Source organism: Centroberyx affinis, unplaced genomic scaffold (assembly GCF_046629955.1).
Source record: "Centroberyx affinis isolate AG114_WGS23_722 - 3 ecotype Tasmania unplaced genomic scaffold, CSIRO-AGI_Caff_v1 ptg001674l_1, whole genome shotgun sequence".
NCBI lineage: Eukaryota > Metazoa > Chordata > Actinopteri > Beryciformes > Berycidae > Centroberyx > Centroberyx affinis.
Window position 1 is genome coordinate 62,286 of NW_027280095.1, and position 17,441 is coordinate 79,726.

Below are 17,441 nucleotides of genomic sequence, written 5' to 3' on the forward strand. Positions count from 1 at the left end.
AGCTCTGGTAGACAGAGAAGGAGATCAACACAAACCCCTAGAGCAAAACTGGAGCTGTCAGTGGAGAGAGAGAGAGCGCCAAGGATACAGCTGAGGTGGCAATGGAAGGAGAGACAGCAAAACCAGAAGAGAGAGAGAGAGAGAGAGAGAGGGAGAGAGAGAGAGAGAGAGAGAGAGAGAGAGAGAGAGAGAGAGAGAGTAAGATTGGAGGGATTGGCAGTTAGGGAAAGTGGAACAGACGAGCAGAAAGGGGGGACCTGATGAAAAGGAGGGGGAAATTTACATTGATGATGGCATGACAATAAAAATGGAGGCTATGAGCACAACATGATGGGAGTAAGGAGAATCAACTGGTCCTGAGTATTTGCCAACATAATTACTTTGCTGCCAAAGAAGATTTTTGAACAGAAAAGAGTGACTGAAGACAAGCTTGACACATGCCAAATTAAAATGGATGACCAGCTACTGCAATGATTCCCCAGCATTTGGCAGGTGGTGGCTCCTGTTAATGTCAAGCTCTGTGTGCGAGTTTAAAGAGGGAGATAGGGAGGGAGTAGAAGAAAAAGTAGCTAAACTTGGATGAAACAGTAAAACAAACGTTGGAAAAGACGAAATTTGGACACAGAGTGCTCTGTAAAGAAAACAGGGTTTGAAAATGGCAGGGTTTGAAATTATTTTTGTCTTGGGAACATGCCATACTTTAGATAGAGGAAATTATTCAAAAGTAGAAAATGTATCTCTTTCAGCCAACCAGATGAGGGACAGTTCAGTGACATTGCCATACCTGCAGTGGGTCTCAGGCTTGAGTTTGAGAAGCTATGATAGAGTAAGCAGAGGATAAAAGAAGAAGGAATAACATGGATGCATTCCAAGGAGTAAGACTGAGTGTCAAGCCAGGCAGAAATTTTGAGTGGCAGGGGTCGACAATAGAGAAATTAGCTGTGCTGAAGAAAAGAGCGGATCAGCAGTTTGGAAAGGTTGACAAGGAAAAGAGAGTCGAGGAGCTATAGAAAGGAGAAATGAGAAAGGAGGAGAGGAGGGTGCAATCAAAGGCTTTCTTTTTTATCTCCATGGAATTTGACAGATTGGTTAGAAATACTAACCTACTAGTAATGGAGTGGCGACGGCTCTCTAGCATCTGAATGTGTGTGTGTGTGTGTGTGTGAGAGAGAGAGAGAGAGAGAAAAAGCCAGATCAACACAGACTATAAAATATGGCTATTATAGAACAATAAGGAGAAAGTTTGTGCTCAAACAAGATGAAAGAAAAATGAAAACAATCCATGAAAACAATTAGGTGTGACTGAATCTCTCTATTCAAAACTGTCTCTTTATTATTAGAGTTTTACTACCATAGTTTATTACAGCTCCCTATGATAGCATAACAGTCAGAAACACTGGACTCAAGGTCTTTTCAGGTAATAGCTTTCTACTGACTTTGGCTGACTCAAGCTGACAAATTCAAAGCCACACGTAAATTATTGATTAAATCTGGAATTTAATTGCAGAGTTGCTGTGTTTCACCCTTTCCATGCATCATTTTGTGATTGGACTGTGCCAGAAAGGCCCTGAGGCAAATTTCACCGGGTCATGGTCTCATTGACCTCGGTATAGGATAACATACCTACTTCTACCCTGGCAGAAAACTAACATGTACATAAAATCACAGTCTTGTGGCATGCATGCTGTTTATTATAACCTCTGTGAAGGAGGAAGAATGATTGAGGATGAAGAGGACTGAAGATGCAGTAGTAGGTTACGTATGTACACTGAATGTACAAAACAGAAGTACACTGATGAGGTGAATCCAGGTAAAAGCCATTATCCTTTATGGATTTCCCTTATTAAATCTCTACCAATCACAAATGAGGAGATGTATGAAGAGTAGCAGACAAGGATTTTTAAGCTTTGAGAAATTTGAGATGGGCAAAATGGGCTGGAACTCAATATCAGGAAGATGTCCCTATTGTTTTGTACATTCAGTGTATGAACGAAATGTTTTCCCAAGGACAGATTCAACCACAATGACAATGACTACTTTCAAGCAACCTCCTGCAGTGTTGTATTACAGTATTTAGCTGATACTGCCACTTTTCATTGTCCATCCTTGGAGCAAGTTGGTACACACATACAAAGGATTAGGTGACCTTGCTCAGTGGCTCTTCAGCTGCACTGTCGACTCTAGGGATTCAGCCAACAACCCTTCAACTACTGACAGCCTCCTTAAGTAACCTGTCAACTGTTGCCTTTAAACACGCACATGGCTAAGGACAAGCTTGTGCCATTTGAGTGTAATGTTTCTAAGAAGGGACTGACTCCATGATAGAGATTTTTTTTAGTGTAAAGGGACTCCATTCATTTGTGTCAGCCAAGCAGTTTAGCAGTGCTTCAGGGGAAAAACAGCCCAGTCAGCAGAGCTGGAGAACAATGTGGCCGTGGGTCAAAAGATCAAGTGTGTGCCTCAGAGCCTCGTATGGTTTCAAATGTTGCCACTCGGGAGACAAAGGTTAGAATGTCCTGCTAGCTTTCTTTTCTGTCTGCCCAAGAGTATAATACATTTGCTCACAATTGATCTCCACTTCTGAGCCTCAAATGCGTCTTCTCATGCAGGAAAAGGAACACCCATTACCCTGTAAAGCATTATTATTTCTTATTTATCTTGGTCTTACTGAACAGAGAATCCCTGGTGGCGATGAAATATTGTTCAAAAGGGTCCGCTTACTGCAGCACTGAACATTTGAAATAATTTTTAATTAATTTTCATCCATGACAAAGACCTTTTCCATTACAAATTTGTTGTGACCATCCTAATTAGTTTTATGGATTTTTGTCTGTTTGCTTTTTTCTGTCCCTTCCTTCCTAATTGCCACCTTATTTCACATTTCTTCATGTATAATAACTGTGAATAAAGGCGTGAAAAGTCTTTTAACCTCTAAGCATTACCTCTGGGAGTGTGTAACCCTTCTCCAAGCACCATGTTATTTTGCTATCCATGATAAAGAGCAACCTGGTGCACTGCTGCCATCTGTGGTTAAAGCTCTGTAGCTCAGATATTGAGCTGCTGTTACACAACCTCATGCAAACCCTTGAAATTAGCTAGATTTCATCTTTAGTTACGGTAAAACACTTCCTATACAAATGAAAAGGAAGAAAGGTTCTATGCAAATGCAGCTACTATTTTTAGTAGTAGGAGTAATAGTATTCCTCAAGCTATTATTATATATCACTTTGTATATATTCCACTGGCTCATTTTGTCTCCACAATTTCATCTATATTTTATTTTGTTGATTGCTTGTCCAGTGTCATATTTTATTGTCTGTGTTACTGAATATTGATGTGTATGATAATTACACTTTAGCATAATAACTACCCATGAACTTATATTTAACTTTGTACATAACAGAGGGAAGGAAAATAGCTAACAGAAATACAAAAGGATTCGGAAAACCATCTTTTATGGTGCAAAATAGGATAAAGACCTGCTTGCATCTAACAATTATCTCCCCAAAAAGACTATTTGTCCTCTAACTTTTTGTTACCTGTGTATCCCTGTGTATACTCTACTAAAGCCTCTATTATCAATCAATAATCAATAAAAAAAAAAGATCATAATATAAGACAATAACTAAGACAGCTCCAGTCACAGCACACGCAAGTGTAGTGGTAGTTTTTAAGCCACACATACAGCACTTTCATGGCAGCACACATTCCTCCCTTATTCGTTAGCCAATTAGTAAATAGCCTTTTCTCTCCATATATTTAGTCCATATATTTACAGTATTTATTAAACATCTTTGGTCCTATTCATTAGCTGATGGTAAATAGCTTCGTCTGGAATAGAGAGTAATTTATTACACTAATCAGCAGCTATTCCCGCCAATTAATGAAGTCATATATGCGTGTGATGCATATAGACAGAAACAGGCAGGCAAAACATGCTCAATGGACAAACAGAAACCAGGCTGGAAGGTACAGAGATACTAAGACAGGCTGTGGCTTCCACTGCTTTTCTAACAACTTCTCAAACCCATTAGGACAAACACACATTCTGTCACACACACCATCCATCCATCCACCCATTTCCTAGCTGCTTATCCCGGTTTGGGTTGCGGTGCCAACACACATCTATGTTACACAAATACATCCTTTCCCACTACTGTTTTGTAATGTGACACTTGTTACAAGACATGTCAATTGCAACATGATATATAACATGATTTGAATGCATTTCTGCTCATCTCTGACAGCAGCTCTAAGAAACAGTAATGGAGCCAAAGTCAGTTGGCCATTACTGTTCTTACCTAAGTACTGTCCTACTTTTCTCATCTACTCAAACTCCCAAAAGTTGCATAATTGATGTTTAACATGGTTTTTTACACTATAGAAAAGGGATGAGAGTGAACAAACACTTTCAAGCAGCTCCAGCTACTCTTTCAAAGTTTATTCAAGCAGCTGAGCCAATATTGATACGCCTTCTCAGAGTGTTTGCTCCCAAAAACTCATTAGCACCTTGTGAAGTAAAGTAAAATTAAATGTAGTGTGTATTTGCAGTATAGATGTATTCTCAGGTGAATACCCTTACTTTATTTTGTAATCTCTTTGCTAATCTATGGATTACAACTGCAGATACAGTACACTGCTGACTGCTCTCTCATCTTGCCTGAAAAAGGCTTAATCAAAGAATCAAGTTTGCCTAAATACAGAAATGAGAAGACAATTGTCCAGCAGTGAAATGTTTATTTCAAGCTTCAAAAACCTCTACAGTAAAAAAAAATTACCAGTACATGTCTCTTTTCTTCAATGTTCCTCAGCATCATAATCTGTAGCAGTCTTTACCTACACTAATTTGCACATCAACAATTTAAAATGTATCAAAATCTAAAAATTCCCAGTCATCTGAAAAACAAGGCAATTAAACACTGTACATTTCTTGCTTTACAATACTTTTTTAAAACAGTTTCCATAGTTATTTTGAAAACATATAGTGGCATTATTGTAGATTTTCAGTCGATGACAATGACAGATCAAAAACAGCAAATGGTATATGTATTAAATGCAAAAAGAATATGAAATTAGCAACAATAAAGACCTTCTGATATCACAGCAAGACAAAAATAAATGTCTTTACCTCTGAAAATATACTGTTTGAATCCTCAATGAAACTTAAGGAAATCGGTATTCTGGGGTGGATCAAGACATCAATGTGGCTAATGTAGCACCCACTTGTATATAAAACTAGCATCGAACTTAAGTAATAGTAATATCCACTGATACTGATGAGCAGTAAAATATGACATTTTAAAAAATAGCTTTAACAGGTCACCAATCATTCAGAAAGCCACAATATCCTATTATTTATCCAGTTCCAATTGTTGGCTTGAATTGAATAAATATTAAGAGTCACATTTCTATGTTAAATGCCATGCAAAAGCTGTCGAAAAAAAGAGTAAAATTCAAATGTTGTCTCTCTTAAAAAATAATTAAAGGTTGCCGGTGAGGGCTGAGTCCATGAGGTCATCGTCTTCATTTCGCATATACACCGGACTAGGCCGGGATGGCCGCTCTGAGCCCAGCATGGACAGAGATGAATCAGAGGCTGAGATGGGTGACCGTGACCAACTATCCGCTTTCATGGGATGCGAGGATGGACCCATGGACATAGACGACTTCTTTTTTTCTTTCTCCCTGTCCCGCTCTCTGTCTCTGTCCCTCTCCCGCTCCCTCTCTTTCTGCTTCTTTTTCTCCTTCTTGTGTTTCTTGTGCTTCTCCCCCGAGCTGAGGGGGATGGAGCTCATGTAGTCCTGGGGGGGCAAGGGGCGCATGGTCTGATCGTCGTCTGAGCTGGGACTGTTCTGGTGGGACTTCTCGGCTACCGAGCTGCTGCCCGACTCGCTCTCGCTGTCGTGGTTGAGTGGGGTATATCCTGGCGAGCGGCTATGACTAGGGGAGGAGCGGTCATGTTTGGGGGTAGAGCCGCTGAAGAGGGGGGATGCTTTGAGGCTGGAAAGCTGGGGACGCATGGACTCGCCAGACCCTTCCCCAGCTTTCTGGTGGGTCACTTTGGCCTTGATGCTGGGTGAGCCGCCATCTGGTTTGCTGATGATGATTTTAGCCAGACCAGTCCCGCTCACCCCTCCCGTTTTTGGGTCCATCAGCTTCTTATCCCCACTGTTGCCCCCTGAAACGGACACTTTGGCTTTGGCCTCTTTATCAGACTTCTCCCGCTTATACTCCCCACTTTGGGAGGACATGGCATGCTTGGAAGGGCCCATGTTAGGGGGTCCACTGCTAGGTACATTTCCAGGACCGGCACCAGGACCGGACCCACCGCCACCAGGTCCCCCTACTGGTGGCCCGACCTCACAACCATCCTCCCCCACTCCTCCTACGCTCTTCAGCTTATCTATGACTGCTGTAAGAGAGGGTTTCTTATTCCGGCTGGGAGACTTGCCTTTGGCGTTGGGGTTGTTTGCATTGTTCTGACTAGCCCCTCCACCACCACCACTTCCCCCTCCGCCGCCACTTCCTCCTCCTCCCCCTCCACCACCACCTCCACTTCCTCCTCCTGACCCCCCTCCTCCTCCACTTCCTCCTCCACCACCACCGTACTGAGACTGGGAGCCTCCTGAAAAGGCCATGGAACCAGAGGAAGAGGAGGAGCTGGAGGATGAGGAGGATGATGCAGAACCAGAGGAACTGCTACCCATTGGCTTCTGGGAGCCCATCCCCCCGCCAGAAGAAGACTTGGACCCTCCCGAACTGCCACCTCCTGAGCCCATAGGGGATTTAGCCTTGGAGGAGGGAGGGGTTCCTGGAACCTGGGACTGCTGCATTTTCATAGGGGAGGACAACTTGTCACCAGAGCTACCAGAGCGGGAGTGAGAAGGGGAGATGTTGGGCTTGATGCTGGGATTCATAAGTGACCCAGGTGGCTTGCCCCCCTGAGGCTTGATTTTATTACCACTTCCAATTCCACCACCACTGCCTCCTGGTCCAGACAGTCCATGTTTGGTGATGGGGGAAGACCCTGGTTTGCCAACACCCATTCCCTGAGAGGAACCTTTAGACTGAGATGGTCCACCCCCAACCCCTACTCCCACACTGCCTGGCTTGGAGCTGTTGCCCTGTGTCATGGAGCCTTCCTTGGTCTTGATCTTCCCAGAAGAAGAGGAGGAGTGAGAATGGTGGCTTTTGCTGCTGCTGGTTCCCCCTGTCCCCCCTGTGCTGCTAGTGGCTGAACTACTGGAGGTGTACCCCCCATGGGATGAGGTTTTCCCCCCAGATAGGGTCCCTTTTGGGATCTGAATTGTAATTTTGGGAATGGGAGGGGTCGCACCACCGGGAGGAGTTTGCGAGCGTCCTGAACTACCAGGAGACTTGGAGCCCCCTCCACTCATGCTTCCTCCAGAGCCCGAGCCACCACTAGGTGGGGTGTACGGGCGTCCCCCTGAGCTGTGAGAGGGAGACTTCCCATCAGGGTCCAGCTTCTTGCGTTTGGGGGGCTTTTCTTTGGACTTTCCCTCACTAGATGGGGTCCTGCTGCGTTTTACTTGTTTGCCCTCTGTCGAGCTGCTGCCACCCATTCCCATCCCTGAGCTGCTCCCTCCACTGCCCCCATTCTCATCCTTCGGCCTCATGAGCCCCTGCTGTTGCTGTTTCACTTTGGCCTCTGCACTTTTAAAGTCACTGCCTGTCCCTCCCAGGCCCATCATGAGAGGGCTCTGTCCACCCCCTCCGTGGGATGAGTGTGCATCCCCCAAATCAGGAGCTTGCCCCAAAAGCGGCTTTCCCCCGCCACTGCTGCCTCCGAAAACTATCCCCATGTCAAAAGGGTCTTTCAGCGAGGGTTCTGGGGTGCTCTGCCCATGCGGTGTGGGATTCTGAGGTGTTCCTGATGGGGTGTTCTGCTGGCTGCTCCCACCAAAACCCTTGACCAGGTCCATGTCTCCGTCAGCACTTGGCGAGCTGTCATCAAAGTAGCCCTGGGAGAAGCCATGGCCTGAGGTTAGCAGATCAGGATTGAAGTCAGCAGCATCGGTGAAAAAGTTGGTGGAGGAAGAATCGCTGGTGGGTGTGGCGGCGGTGGCAGCTGCCTCAGCAATCAGGTCGGCGGCGTCTGTGAAGGGATTCTCATTGCTGTTGGTATTGAAAATGTCTGCCGAGTCAAACACTGCACTGCCCTGGCCCGAGCTGGAGGAGTCACGGATGGGGGTACCTAGGGGGCCTCCATCCTCCCCACCACTGCCCATGTGGTGCTGCCCGTGGCCTCCACTGCTACCTTTACCCGTCTGCTCGGGCAAATCTGACAAGATTTCCGTGATATCAGCTCCGATGCTATCAGAGCTAGAGAGGCGAACCATCCGAGGCGGTAGAGGAGCCTGCTGCTGTTGCTGTGACTGGACATGAGATTGTGAATGATAAGGCACACCGGGGCCTGAGGGCGGGGTCCCACATTGGCTAGGTGCTGGGGTGATGCTATGAGGCGTGTCTAAGCCATCACCGGGCAGATTGACATCAAAGATAGGATTTTGGGAGGCGTCGACATCCATAGAGAAGAGTTCGCGGTGGAAATCATCCTCGTGCGTGGCTTGGTGCTGGTGGTGGTGTTGCTGCATGGAAGACTGCTGTGTTTTCATTCCTATCCCACCACCTCCACTACCACCAGCAGCACCGGGCATCACGCCACCCTTTTCTGTCCCCCGTGGGCGTTTTTTCTTCCCTTTTGTACCACTTCCAGGGCAGGTCCCACCCATACCCTCTGTACGTGGGGAGCCAGATGACGAATTCTGCCTCTCTAATGGACTGGAACCATACAGTGCAGCAAAATCTTGAGTGGGGTTGTCTTTCAACAAGTTCATCAACATGGGATGATTCTTGGTGTTGCTGGCAGGGGAGGAAGTTGGGGGTGGGGTTTGGTGGGGTTGTGGTGGTGCGTTCTGGGAACTGGGACTGGAACCTACACTTCCAGTTATCTGTAACAGACTGGTCAGGATGGGATTTTGGGTGACTTTGCTGTAATCGTCAGAGTGGCTTTGACCTTGCTGTTGTTGCTGATGTTGTTGTTGCATCTGTTGCTGCCCAGTCACCCCGCCTTGGGTTACGCAATCTCCTCCTTGGGCTTGACCACGGTTTATCCCGAACAAAGAGGTGATGGGACCTGTAAAATTGGGCCCCCCTTGGGGCCCTCCTCCAGTAGGTGTGTTGCCCCCTGTGAGCCCAGGCAGGCCCATAGGGTTGGTTCCATCACCTGGGGCCATGGTGTAGCTGGGACTACCAGAAGGTGGCAGGTTATTCTTCACCATGATCTCCACTGTCTCTGCAATGAGCGAGAGGGCCGGCGTGTCTGCCTGGATGGTCTCCGCTTTTCTCCGGATGGCCCGCATGGTCACAGGGATGGACATGCATCTGAGGAATGGAGGGAATGATTACCTACAATGTTAATGGAAAACATAACGTCCACATTTATCCATTAAGCAGAAATAAACTCACCTCTGGACCACTTTGGTGATGAAATCATCAGTGCAGATCAGAGCATCTGACAGTCCCTTATATAGCTTGCAGGCCACCTGTCTGGAGTCGATCACCTCCATTACCACTGGAGGAGCAGGTTAGAAAGGATAGTGGACTCAGGTTAGCATCGGACTGACAGCAATATACAAACGGTTACGTCGATGCAGATTTCTGTATGTTTCACACTGTGAAATCACTAAAAAGTAATAGAGTAACAATATTTTCAATTAAAAACTACAAGTGCTAGATGATAGCTGGAGTAATGGGAGGTTGCAGAAGTGTGTGCTCACCACAGACTAATGACTCGTTGACAGGGTGCTGGAAGGAGACGCTGAAGCTGGAGTCTGTAAGCGGGCACACCTCAAACTGCAGTAGGCCTGCACTGTCTGAGGGAACAATAGCAAAGACACAACAATGGTCAATTTCACTTTAATACACAAAACTATATATTCAACACCAAAGTCAGAATTAAAACTCAGTGATCATCTGAGACACTTCTGTGCTGAGTGGGTTTGGAATAAACAAAAATCAACAAGTCCATGTTGTTTGAGTGGGACGAGATCAATCAACTAACAACTGATTAATTCTACCAAATAAATCAGTGGTCTGCTACTCACCTTCTTTGATGGAGGTGCGTTTCACACAACTGCCAATCAGGGTGTTGTAGGCTGCCTGGTGCCGGATGATATCAAGCAGGGCTGGCACCTGGGCCGGGTGGCGGAAAGGGATCTTGGACACCAGGGCCCCTTGGAGGGAGCGACCGTCCTGCACCGGGGCATCACCGTTCAGGAAGTAACAGTGCTGCTGGTCTGGCAACAACTAAGAGAGCAGAGAAAAGGTGCATTCAGTCTGGTTTTCTGCACACAAACAATGACCAACGTGGGCTCAGATAGGATAAACTATCTAATGTTTAAGTGTGATTGAGTGAGAAGACCAAAAGATTTCCATTTACAAACTACAGGCAATGAAAATTACAGTCCAATTCAATTCATAGGGCATATACAGTATATGGCCTATGTAAAAGTCTTTCATTATCAAAGCAGTACCATCCAAAATTTCTTTTGCAGAATGACAACAAGAAATGACCTTTCACTAATTTTCAGCCTGTTTCACAAACATGTGGATGAGGAAGATTTGGTGAAACAAAAATGGTATGAACGACAAGAAAGGCAGTCTACCCTGTCGTGAAAGTATTCCTGGAGTGAAATTATAATAATAATGGTAAAAGGATAATAATTATTAATAACCTTACATTTACTTACAATGAGTGCAAAATAGATTAAGTTTAAATTCCTAGCTCACCTAAAGTACAAACAACCCAAACAGCCCTTACAATGTTCCTGTGACCATAGAACAATTATGTAAGATTTAAGTACTAGAAAAAGAAACAGAATGAGTTAAGAGGAGAGAAGAAATTTACAGTATATTCATATTGTATTAATATTAAATATAAATGTTATGCGAGGACATGCAGGCATTATGTGCATCTACTCACAGAGTAGAAGTGCATGTTGTGTGAGGGCTGGGGCGGGGGGCTCCCCTCCTCCAGGAGCTGAAGTTGGCTGTGGACGATGAGCTGGTAGAGAGGAGACAGGCTGGGGGAGCTCTCAAACACTGGGATCCCTAGGGGAGAAAAAGTGGAAAGAGGTAACACACACAAACAAATCGCCGCCACCGCCAAGTGTGAATGTTACAGTACACAGCCTCTACCATCTTTAAGCACATCTTTAAAACTTGAAAATACAATACTTTCATGAGATTAGAAAACATCACCTATCTAAAAAAAATAAATAATAATAATCGTATGGTTCTCTGTCTAACTAACTGCTTCAATTACTGAAGTCATTGAAACCCACCAGTAGCACTGCCCAGCCTCTGAATAAAAGAGAGTGAGAAGGGCATGGGGCGGTTCATCTTGAGGAAAAAACAAGCAGGCAGGTCCACACAGTTGGAGTTGGTCACTGAGGAAAAGGAGGGTGTCCTGAAACACACAGAGCATAAAAACATCAGCAGTCTGTCCTTATATAAAGCCTCTGGAAATTATCCTGGTAAAAAACCCCCAGTATACTTTCATATAACAACAGTACAATTTAATAAAGTCTAGTAATTTTAGTGATCTGGCAATTTAAGAATATTCTACTACTGCACTCATTGTAAAACCATCAGCTAAGTGCTTATAATGTAAATATATTTTCACTTTTCTTCCTTCTTGTGAGGAGTGACGTAGGCTGTCTTACCCCTTGTTGTCCACCGGGTGGGATCCAGTGATGAGCGGAGCAATGGGGAGCTTGTAGACCGAGGTGGTTCCTTCGACTGTCACAGACACACCGACACCCAGTGAGCGAGGCACTGCAAAGACCATGTCAAGGTGAGAAATAGAGAAAGAATAGGGAGGGGGGACATACAGGCATTATGAGGGTTTATAATTTTTAGGAAATAATTTGGTTGGTGCCTGGTGTAACTGAGCATTCTGATCTTTATTATGTACACATAGTTCACCCACTTGCTTCATGCACTCACCATTTGTGTCTGTTAAGTTGAGCTGTGAGCCCGTTCCCTCCTCAAATATGTCATATGGGGACACGTAACACTGAAGAGAAACAAGATGGCCGCCACTCCTGGCTGTCAGCAGGCCCACGCTCCCGTGAAGAATGGTCTCCACAGTATTAGCATTGGTTGCTAACCTAAAAAACACATACCAACCAAAACAAAATAATGGATGACAGGACTAGCCTATTTGGCATATATGGTAAGTTGGAGGTGGTGGAGGAGTCAGAAGTGGGGGGTATACACCTCACAGCAGGGCTCATTCAACTCATTCTATATGAAGAGATATAATATAAAACAGTATTGAATTGAATGAGTTTTGTGAACTGACCTAAACATGTGCATCATCTTGGTTAGATCAAGCTCCAGAGACTGCAGTGCTAGGTACATCTTGGTTTTCAGCTTACTGGAACACAGAAATGTAGTGAGATAGTGAGATTAGATATAACTGGCACAAAAACAACAAGATTCTAAAAGAGACATTAGTCCACTGTGCAGCCTTCTATGGATGCACTGATATCACCTTTTCACTGCCAATTCGGATTTCAAACACTAAACTTTAACTACAGCCTTATAGCCAAGTACAAATTCAATCTATTACTTTATGAAAATATATTCACATTTGGAGAACTCTACATCTAAGTATCATATCTTAGTGTTGAGGAAATCTTCTCACTGACAACTGATTTCAGGCTGCCATCAAACTGACATCCTTGTAGCCTACTTACTTGTCTCCAGGGAGCTTGTACAGGTTGACCAGTCCCTTCAGATGTTTGGAGAACTCTTCAAAGTTCTTCTCCCTGATGAGAAGCAGGAAGAGAGGCGGTTTAGACAGCTGTCACATAAATGAAAGTATTTTGCACAGGTGTCTGAATCATTCCACTGAAACCCTATACTGTATTCCATACCATACATTATATGGGATCGTAGAATAGTGTGTGCAGTTTTCTCTCACCTTAGGTGCTGAATCAGCTCAGGACAGCTCTGTGACCAACAAATTAAGAAAAGAATGAAACAGAACATTTTGATGGCAACAAATACGGTTGTAAAAGAAACAGCAGAAATTCAAGGGCAATACAGGGTTTCAACATGTTTATGAGGGGGTCAACAAAAAATCTCTAGCAACCTTGCTGCTCCACCAAGGTGCATGAATCAATAAGAACCTAGGAATGAGAAGAACTCAGCTACTCTTGGGGAACAATTTAGAGTTACAAAATTACATGTATAGTTGACAATAAATGTATTCAATGGCATCCAAAATGGCCACTTCAGAGCCAATTGACAAATCAGATGCCTGTATTTAAAAAAAAAAAAAAAAAATCACTACCACTTGGTGTAGGAGGCATCATCAGGTTCAACCCTTTAAGGACATATAATTCCCTCTCACGGTCAAGAACAAATGTCAAATTGTTCCAAGCGTAACTGAAATCCTTTCATTGGTATACAGATAATGCTATTTGTGGGCTACATGCAAGCATTTTTAATCTGGCCAAATGTCCCAAAGTTGTGGAGCCATATGGAAGTTATACTGACCGCAGGGTTTTCTCCATGATGAGCCACCTTGACGTCCACTAGCTGGCCAGCGGTGTCCAGCTGCACCTCCACATAGAACATGTCAGACGTGATATAGCACTCTGTCCCTGATGGACTGAGGTGGGAGCCCAGCCTGGCACAGACAAGACAGAAGAACACAAACAGACAGACAGACAGAGAGAGACAGAGAGAGAAAGAGAGAGAGAGAGAGAGAGAGAGGGAAAGAGAAATCACATTCATTTTCCCTGTATCAGTTCTGTGTTGTGTTAATATCTGCTGATCACGATCCTGTTTCAATAGGGTGCATTTAAAAATGGTTAATTGGCAAATTTTCTTCAGCATCAGTATACTGAAAATGCCAAGATGTTTAACTGTTTTCCATGTTGGTTGAGTACACATTGGATAAATACTTAATGGAAAATAGCATAGTTAAAACCTGACAGCTCATAGGAAATTCCCATGTACAAGGCTTCAGTGTGAATTGACTCCTACACAGATCAGGATCAGCATAAAATAACATTCCCTGATCGGTGTGTGACAAGGGTATTAGACTACACCGACACAGCACTTGCACTTAGACTTGCCCAATTTCTGACCTCACCCTTTGAACACCAATGAATAGGCAAATAGGACAGCTGACACTCCTAGCTTAAAACAGCCTACTCAACAGTGCAGGAACCACATTATGGAATATCTTTTGCCCCTATTCTTAGATGAATTTAGAGAAAACCTATCATCTTCCACCAGAAAAATACAAATCACTACTTTCTCTACTCTAATCTAGGCTTAGATTCTGAATCAGAGATATACTGGGGAGAGAGCCAGAGAGAGGATGAGAGCACATATGAGCAGAGGGGAGAGAACTCACAAGTTTTGTCGAGCGATGGATTCTAGACGATCTGTCATGGAGGGCAGAGATGACACTGAACAGGCGAGGCAGACAAGAAGAGGAAACAAAAAAACAACAACATGTAATTGGACTCTGACAGCGATTAATATGTGGCCCAGTTCTACTACACTCCATAGAAACAACATGCCTGCCATTCAAAAGCAAAGAAATATTTCAAGTGATGTGTGCTGCCTTAAATTAACAGTCTGAAATCTCCACAGTATGTCAAAAGGAACACCTTGACACTTTGATTTTTAGTCAGTCCCAAACAAAGCTTGTCAGTGCCATTGGCATTTTTCAATAAAACCAACAGCTTTAATACCTACTCAGTAGTGTGAGTAAGGAATGTTGACTCGAATGCTGACTGGAATGCTGAGCAGTAAATTTAAGTCCCAATACAGTTTATTTCCCCCCCCAATTTGCTTAGTGATGGAAAATAACACGCTGTAATGGAAAATGTCAAGGCATCCTTTTAATGTAGTCAGCGTGGGATGCTCCATCTGCACCCTGCTCTCCCTTGTGCCTCTGTCCTGCGAGTTGGCAGTCTCACCTTTCAGCGCTCTCTGCAGGGTTTCCAGGCAGGTGAGCAGGAGCTGGTGGCCTGCAGCATTCATCACACCGCGTTTCTCCTGGGACACATTGTGAAGAAAATAGGGAGTAAGAGGATAGTTGAGGAAATGCACTATCAGCAGGGTTCAATGTTAAGAATTTTTTCCACTTGCCTCATCGGACCAGTAGGTCACAGTTGTACTTGCTCTTAGTATATTTTCCCCGGCCCAGCAGGGCAAATATGATAATAACCACGTCATTCATACATTTAAGTCATTTATTGCTATAAATTTAGGATACTGACAGGTCATAATATACAGCAGCAAAATGACCAAAACATAAACAACAAAAACATAAATAATTGACTGAATAAATTTGAATTTTTTAACAGCTCTGTAAAATTCTAAGGTATAAATTGGCCCTTGTCGCACTGCATTATATTCATGGAGCCACTAGAACCAACTAATAGAAGCTTTTCTGTAAATGTAACCAGCTGTAACAGGAAAAAATAAAAATAAGTGGAAATTCATGAGGCTGGTGAGGCTCTCATCCATCTTGCCAGGACACTAATGGGACCTGATAAGGGTTTGTCAAGTAGCCTTTGCCAACATACAACCTAGGCGCTACTGGCTCATCATGGGTATTGAGTGTGTGTTCTCGGTAATTATCAGTGCCTTTAAAAATGTGCCAGCTTGATCCACCTTACTCAGAAATCATCTACAAAAGGTACAGAACATATTCATCATTTTCAATGTGAGGAAACTGTTGCTTCCATGAGGAAAGAAAAAGCCTTTTACTTGTAGCTTTGTCTTACTTGCTGCCATGTCCACTCCACACAACTCTCTGACTAAAGGCTAAATTATACTTCTGCTTCGAATTGCTGCCGTAGCTACGACGCAGGTGCTTACATCAGTGCGATGCATCAGTGATTGTGTGCGCAGACCACCAAAACACTAGACGGCAGTGACGTGCTTTGTTAACATGGAAGTAATAACAGAAGAACTAGTAGTGTTTTTATTCTCTGAAGCTCATGTTCTGGGATATTTCTCACCACAAATTCAGTGACATCTGGTAAACATTATAACTTTGGGATGAGGTGTCCTAAAAATCAAAATATTTGCAGCCCTCCTCAGAGACTGTCTCTTTGAACTTCTCCATGTTGTCTTCGCTATCAACCGGATACAGGTAGGAGGAAATACAAAGTGAGCCAATCACTGTTCTTGCGGTCTTGCATCACCCTACGTGGAGTTACAGTTTTGGAGAGGTGCACGTAAGCTATGGCAGCAGCCTCTGCGGGAGGTTAACGGTTTGATGCAGAAGCATAAATTACCCTTAAGTCTGAGGGGGGATACAATCTGATTGGTCAGAAAAAGCACAACAGAGAGGGGAGTGGGACAGTGACTGACCAATCACCTGTTCCAAGTCCATGTCTTACTGGTTCCACGCAATCAGACAGTCCTTACAATTGAACCTTGTTATAGGCTTAAAATACTGCTTTGTGAATTCGAACAGACTCTTCTCTGTCAGAGAGGGAGAGGTCTTTGTCTTACCATGGCCTGACGCACCACCTTGCAGGTCTCCTGCCAAGGCCGTGAAGCATTGTGCTTGGCATGGAGCTTCTCCAGCAGAACAGCCATGCGACTCTGCTTCTCTGCTTCTGAAAACATAAGACACACTTTACATTAGACAAAAGCAAAAAATTGTCTAATTTTAAGTCTAATCCACTTATTGCCACAAATGTTATTTAAAGATCTTCCTAGCCTCATAACACCAATACCTTCTCCATCCATTTGCTTTTTAGGAAACACATTTATCTCTAGATAACGTGCAACAACATTTCAACTAATGTAGCAGCAAAGTTGAATGCCCTTGGAAAATCTTGGTGTGAGATGAGCTCACTGGGGCTAAATTCAGTTTTCCCTGCATATTCAACTCACAGGCAGCCATCTGTACACCTAAATGAAAATGACAACGCCAGCATGTCATGCAAAATATTTACCTTTGCATTTAGCTGCTGAATGGGATTCAGTAATGTCTTTGGTTGCTTGTCATTTTGGTGGTTAAGAATTAAAACTTATTCTATTATTGCACTCATTGTAAATCACTCTGGATAAGAGTGTCAGCTAAATGCTTAAAATGCGAGCAATGTAAATGAAAACCCTTAAACTTTTTAAAGCTGGCAGAGCATACACCCCCTCCTATAGGCTACTAGGATCATCATCAAAACCATTATGAAAAAAATAATTTATTATTACTGGCAAAGCTGTTTAACTAAATTGCCTATAAGATTTGGCTGTGCAACGTTTCCTTAACTAATTCTAAAATATCTCTACATAATCACTATAACAACATGCTTTCAGTGGAGCGATATAGGTCGTTCTCTACACTTTGGATAGTACTGCCAGATTATCTG

General features: G+C 43.8%; 1 protein-coding gene across 1 annotated transcript; it reads right to left on the minus strand.

Moving 5' to 3' along the window:
• Positions 1-4,749: 4,749 nt before the first annotated feature.
• Positions 4,750-16,665, minus strand: LOC139651495 (mediator of RNA polymerase II transcription subunit 1-like). The gene is made up of 16 exons (XM_071528430.1): positions 16,579-16,665; positions 15,030-15,108; positions 14,459-14,513; positions 13,591-13,723; positions 13,013-13,041; positions 12,786-12,857; positions 12,389-12,463; positions 12,031-12,194; positions 11,748-11,859; positions 11,367-11,491; positions 11,006-11,133; positions 10,128-10,329; positions 9,801-9,896; positions 9,490-9,595; positions 6,602-9,405; positions 4,750-6,550 (listed from the first exon to the last, which is right to left on the minus strand). Exons 1-16 carry the CDS (start codon positions 16,663-16,665, stop codon positions 5,481-5,483), a joined length of 5,337 nt encoding a protein of 1,778 aa, XP_071384531.1. The 3' UTR covers positions 4,750-5,480.
• Positions 16,666-17,441: the final 776 nt, after the last annotated feature.

Excerpts from the sequence above, each read along its gene's own strand:
- LOC139651495 (XM_071528430.1), bottom strand. The coding sequence starts at position 16,665 with ATGGCTGTTCTGCTGGAGAAGCTCCATGCCAAGCACAATGCTTCACGG. Across the intron at positions 11,860-12,030 it reads CAACTTAACAGACACAAATG|TGCCTCGCTCACTGGGTGTC; the intron begins GTGAGTGCATGA and ends TGGTCTTTGCAG. Across the intron at positions 11,492-11,747 it reads CACCCGGTGGACAACAAGGG|GACACCCTCCTTTTCCTCAG; the intron begins GTAAGACAGCCT and ends TGTGTGTTTCAG.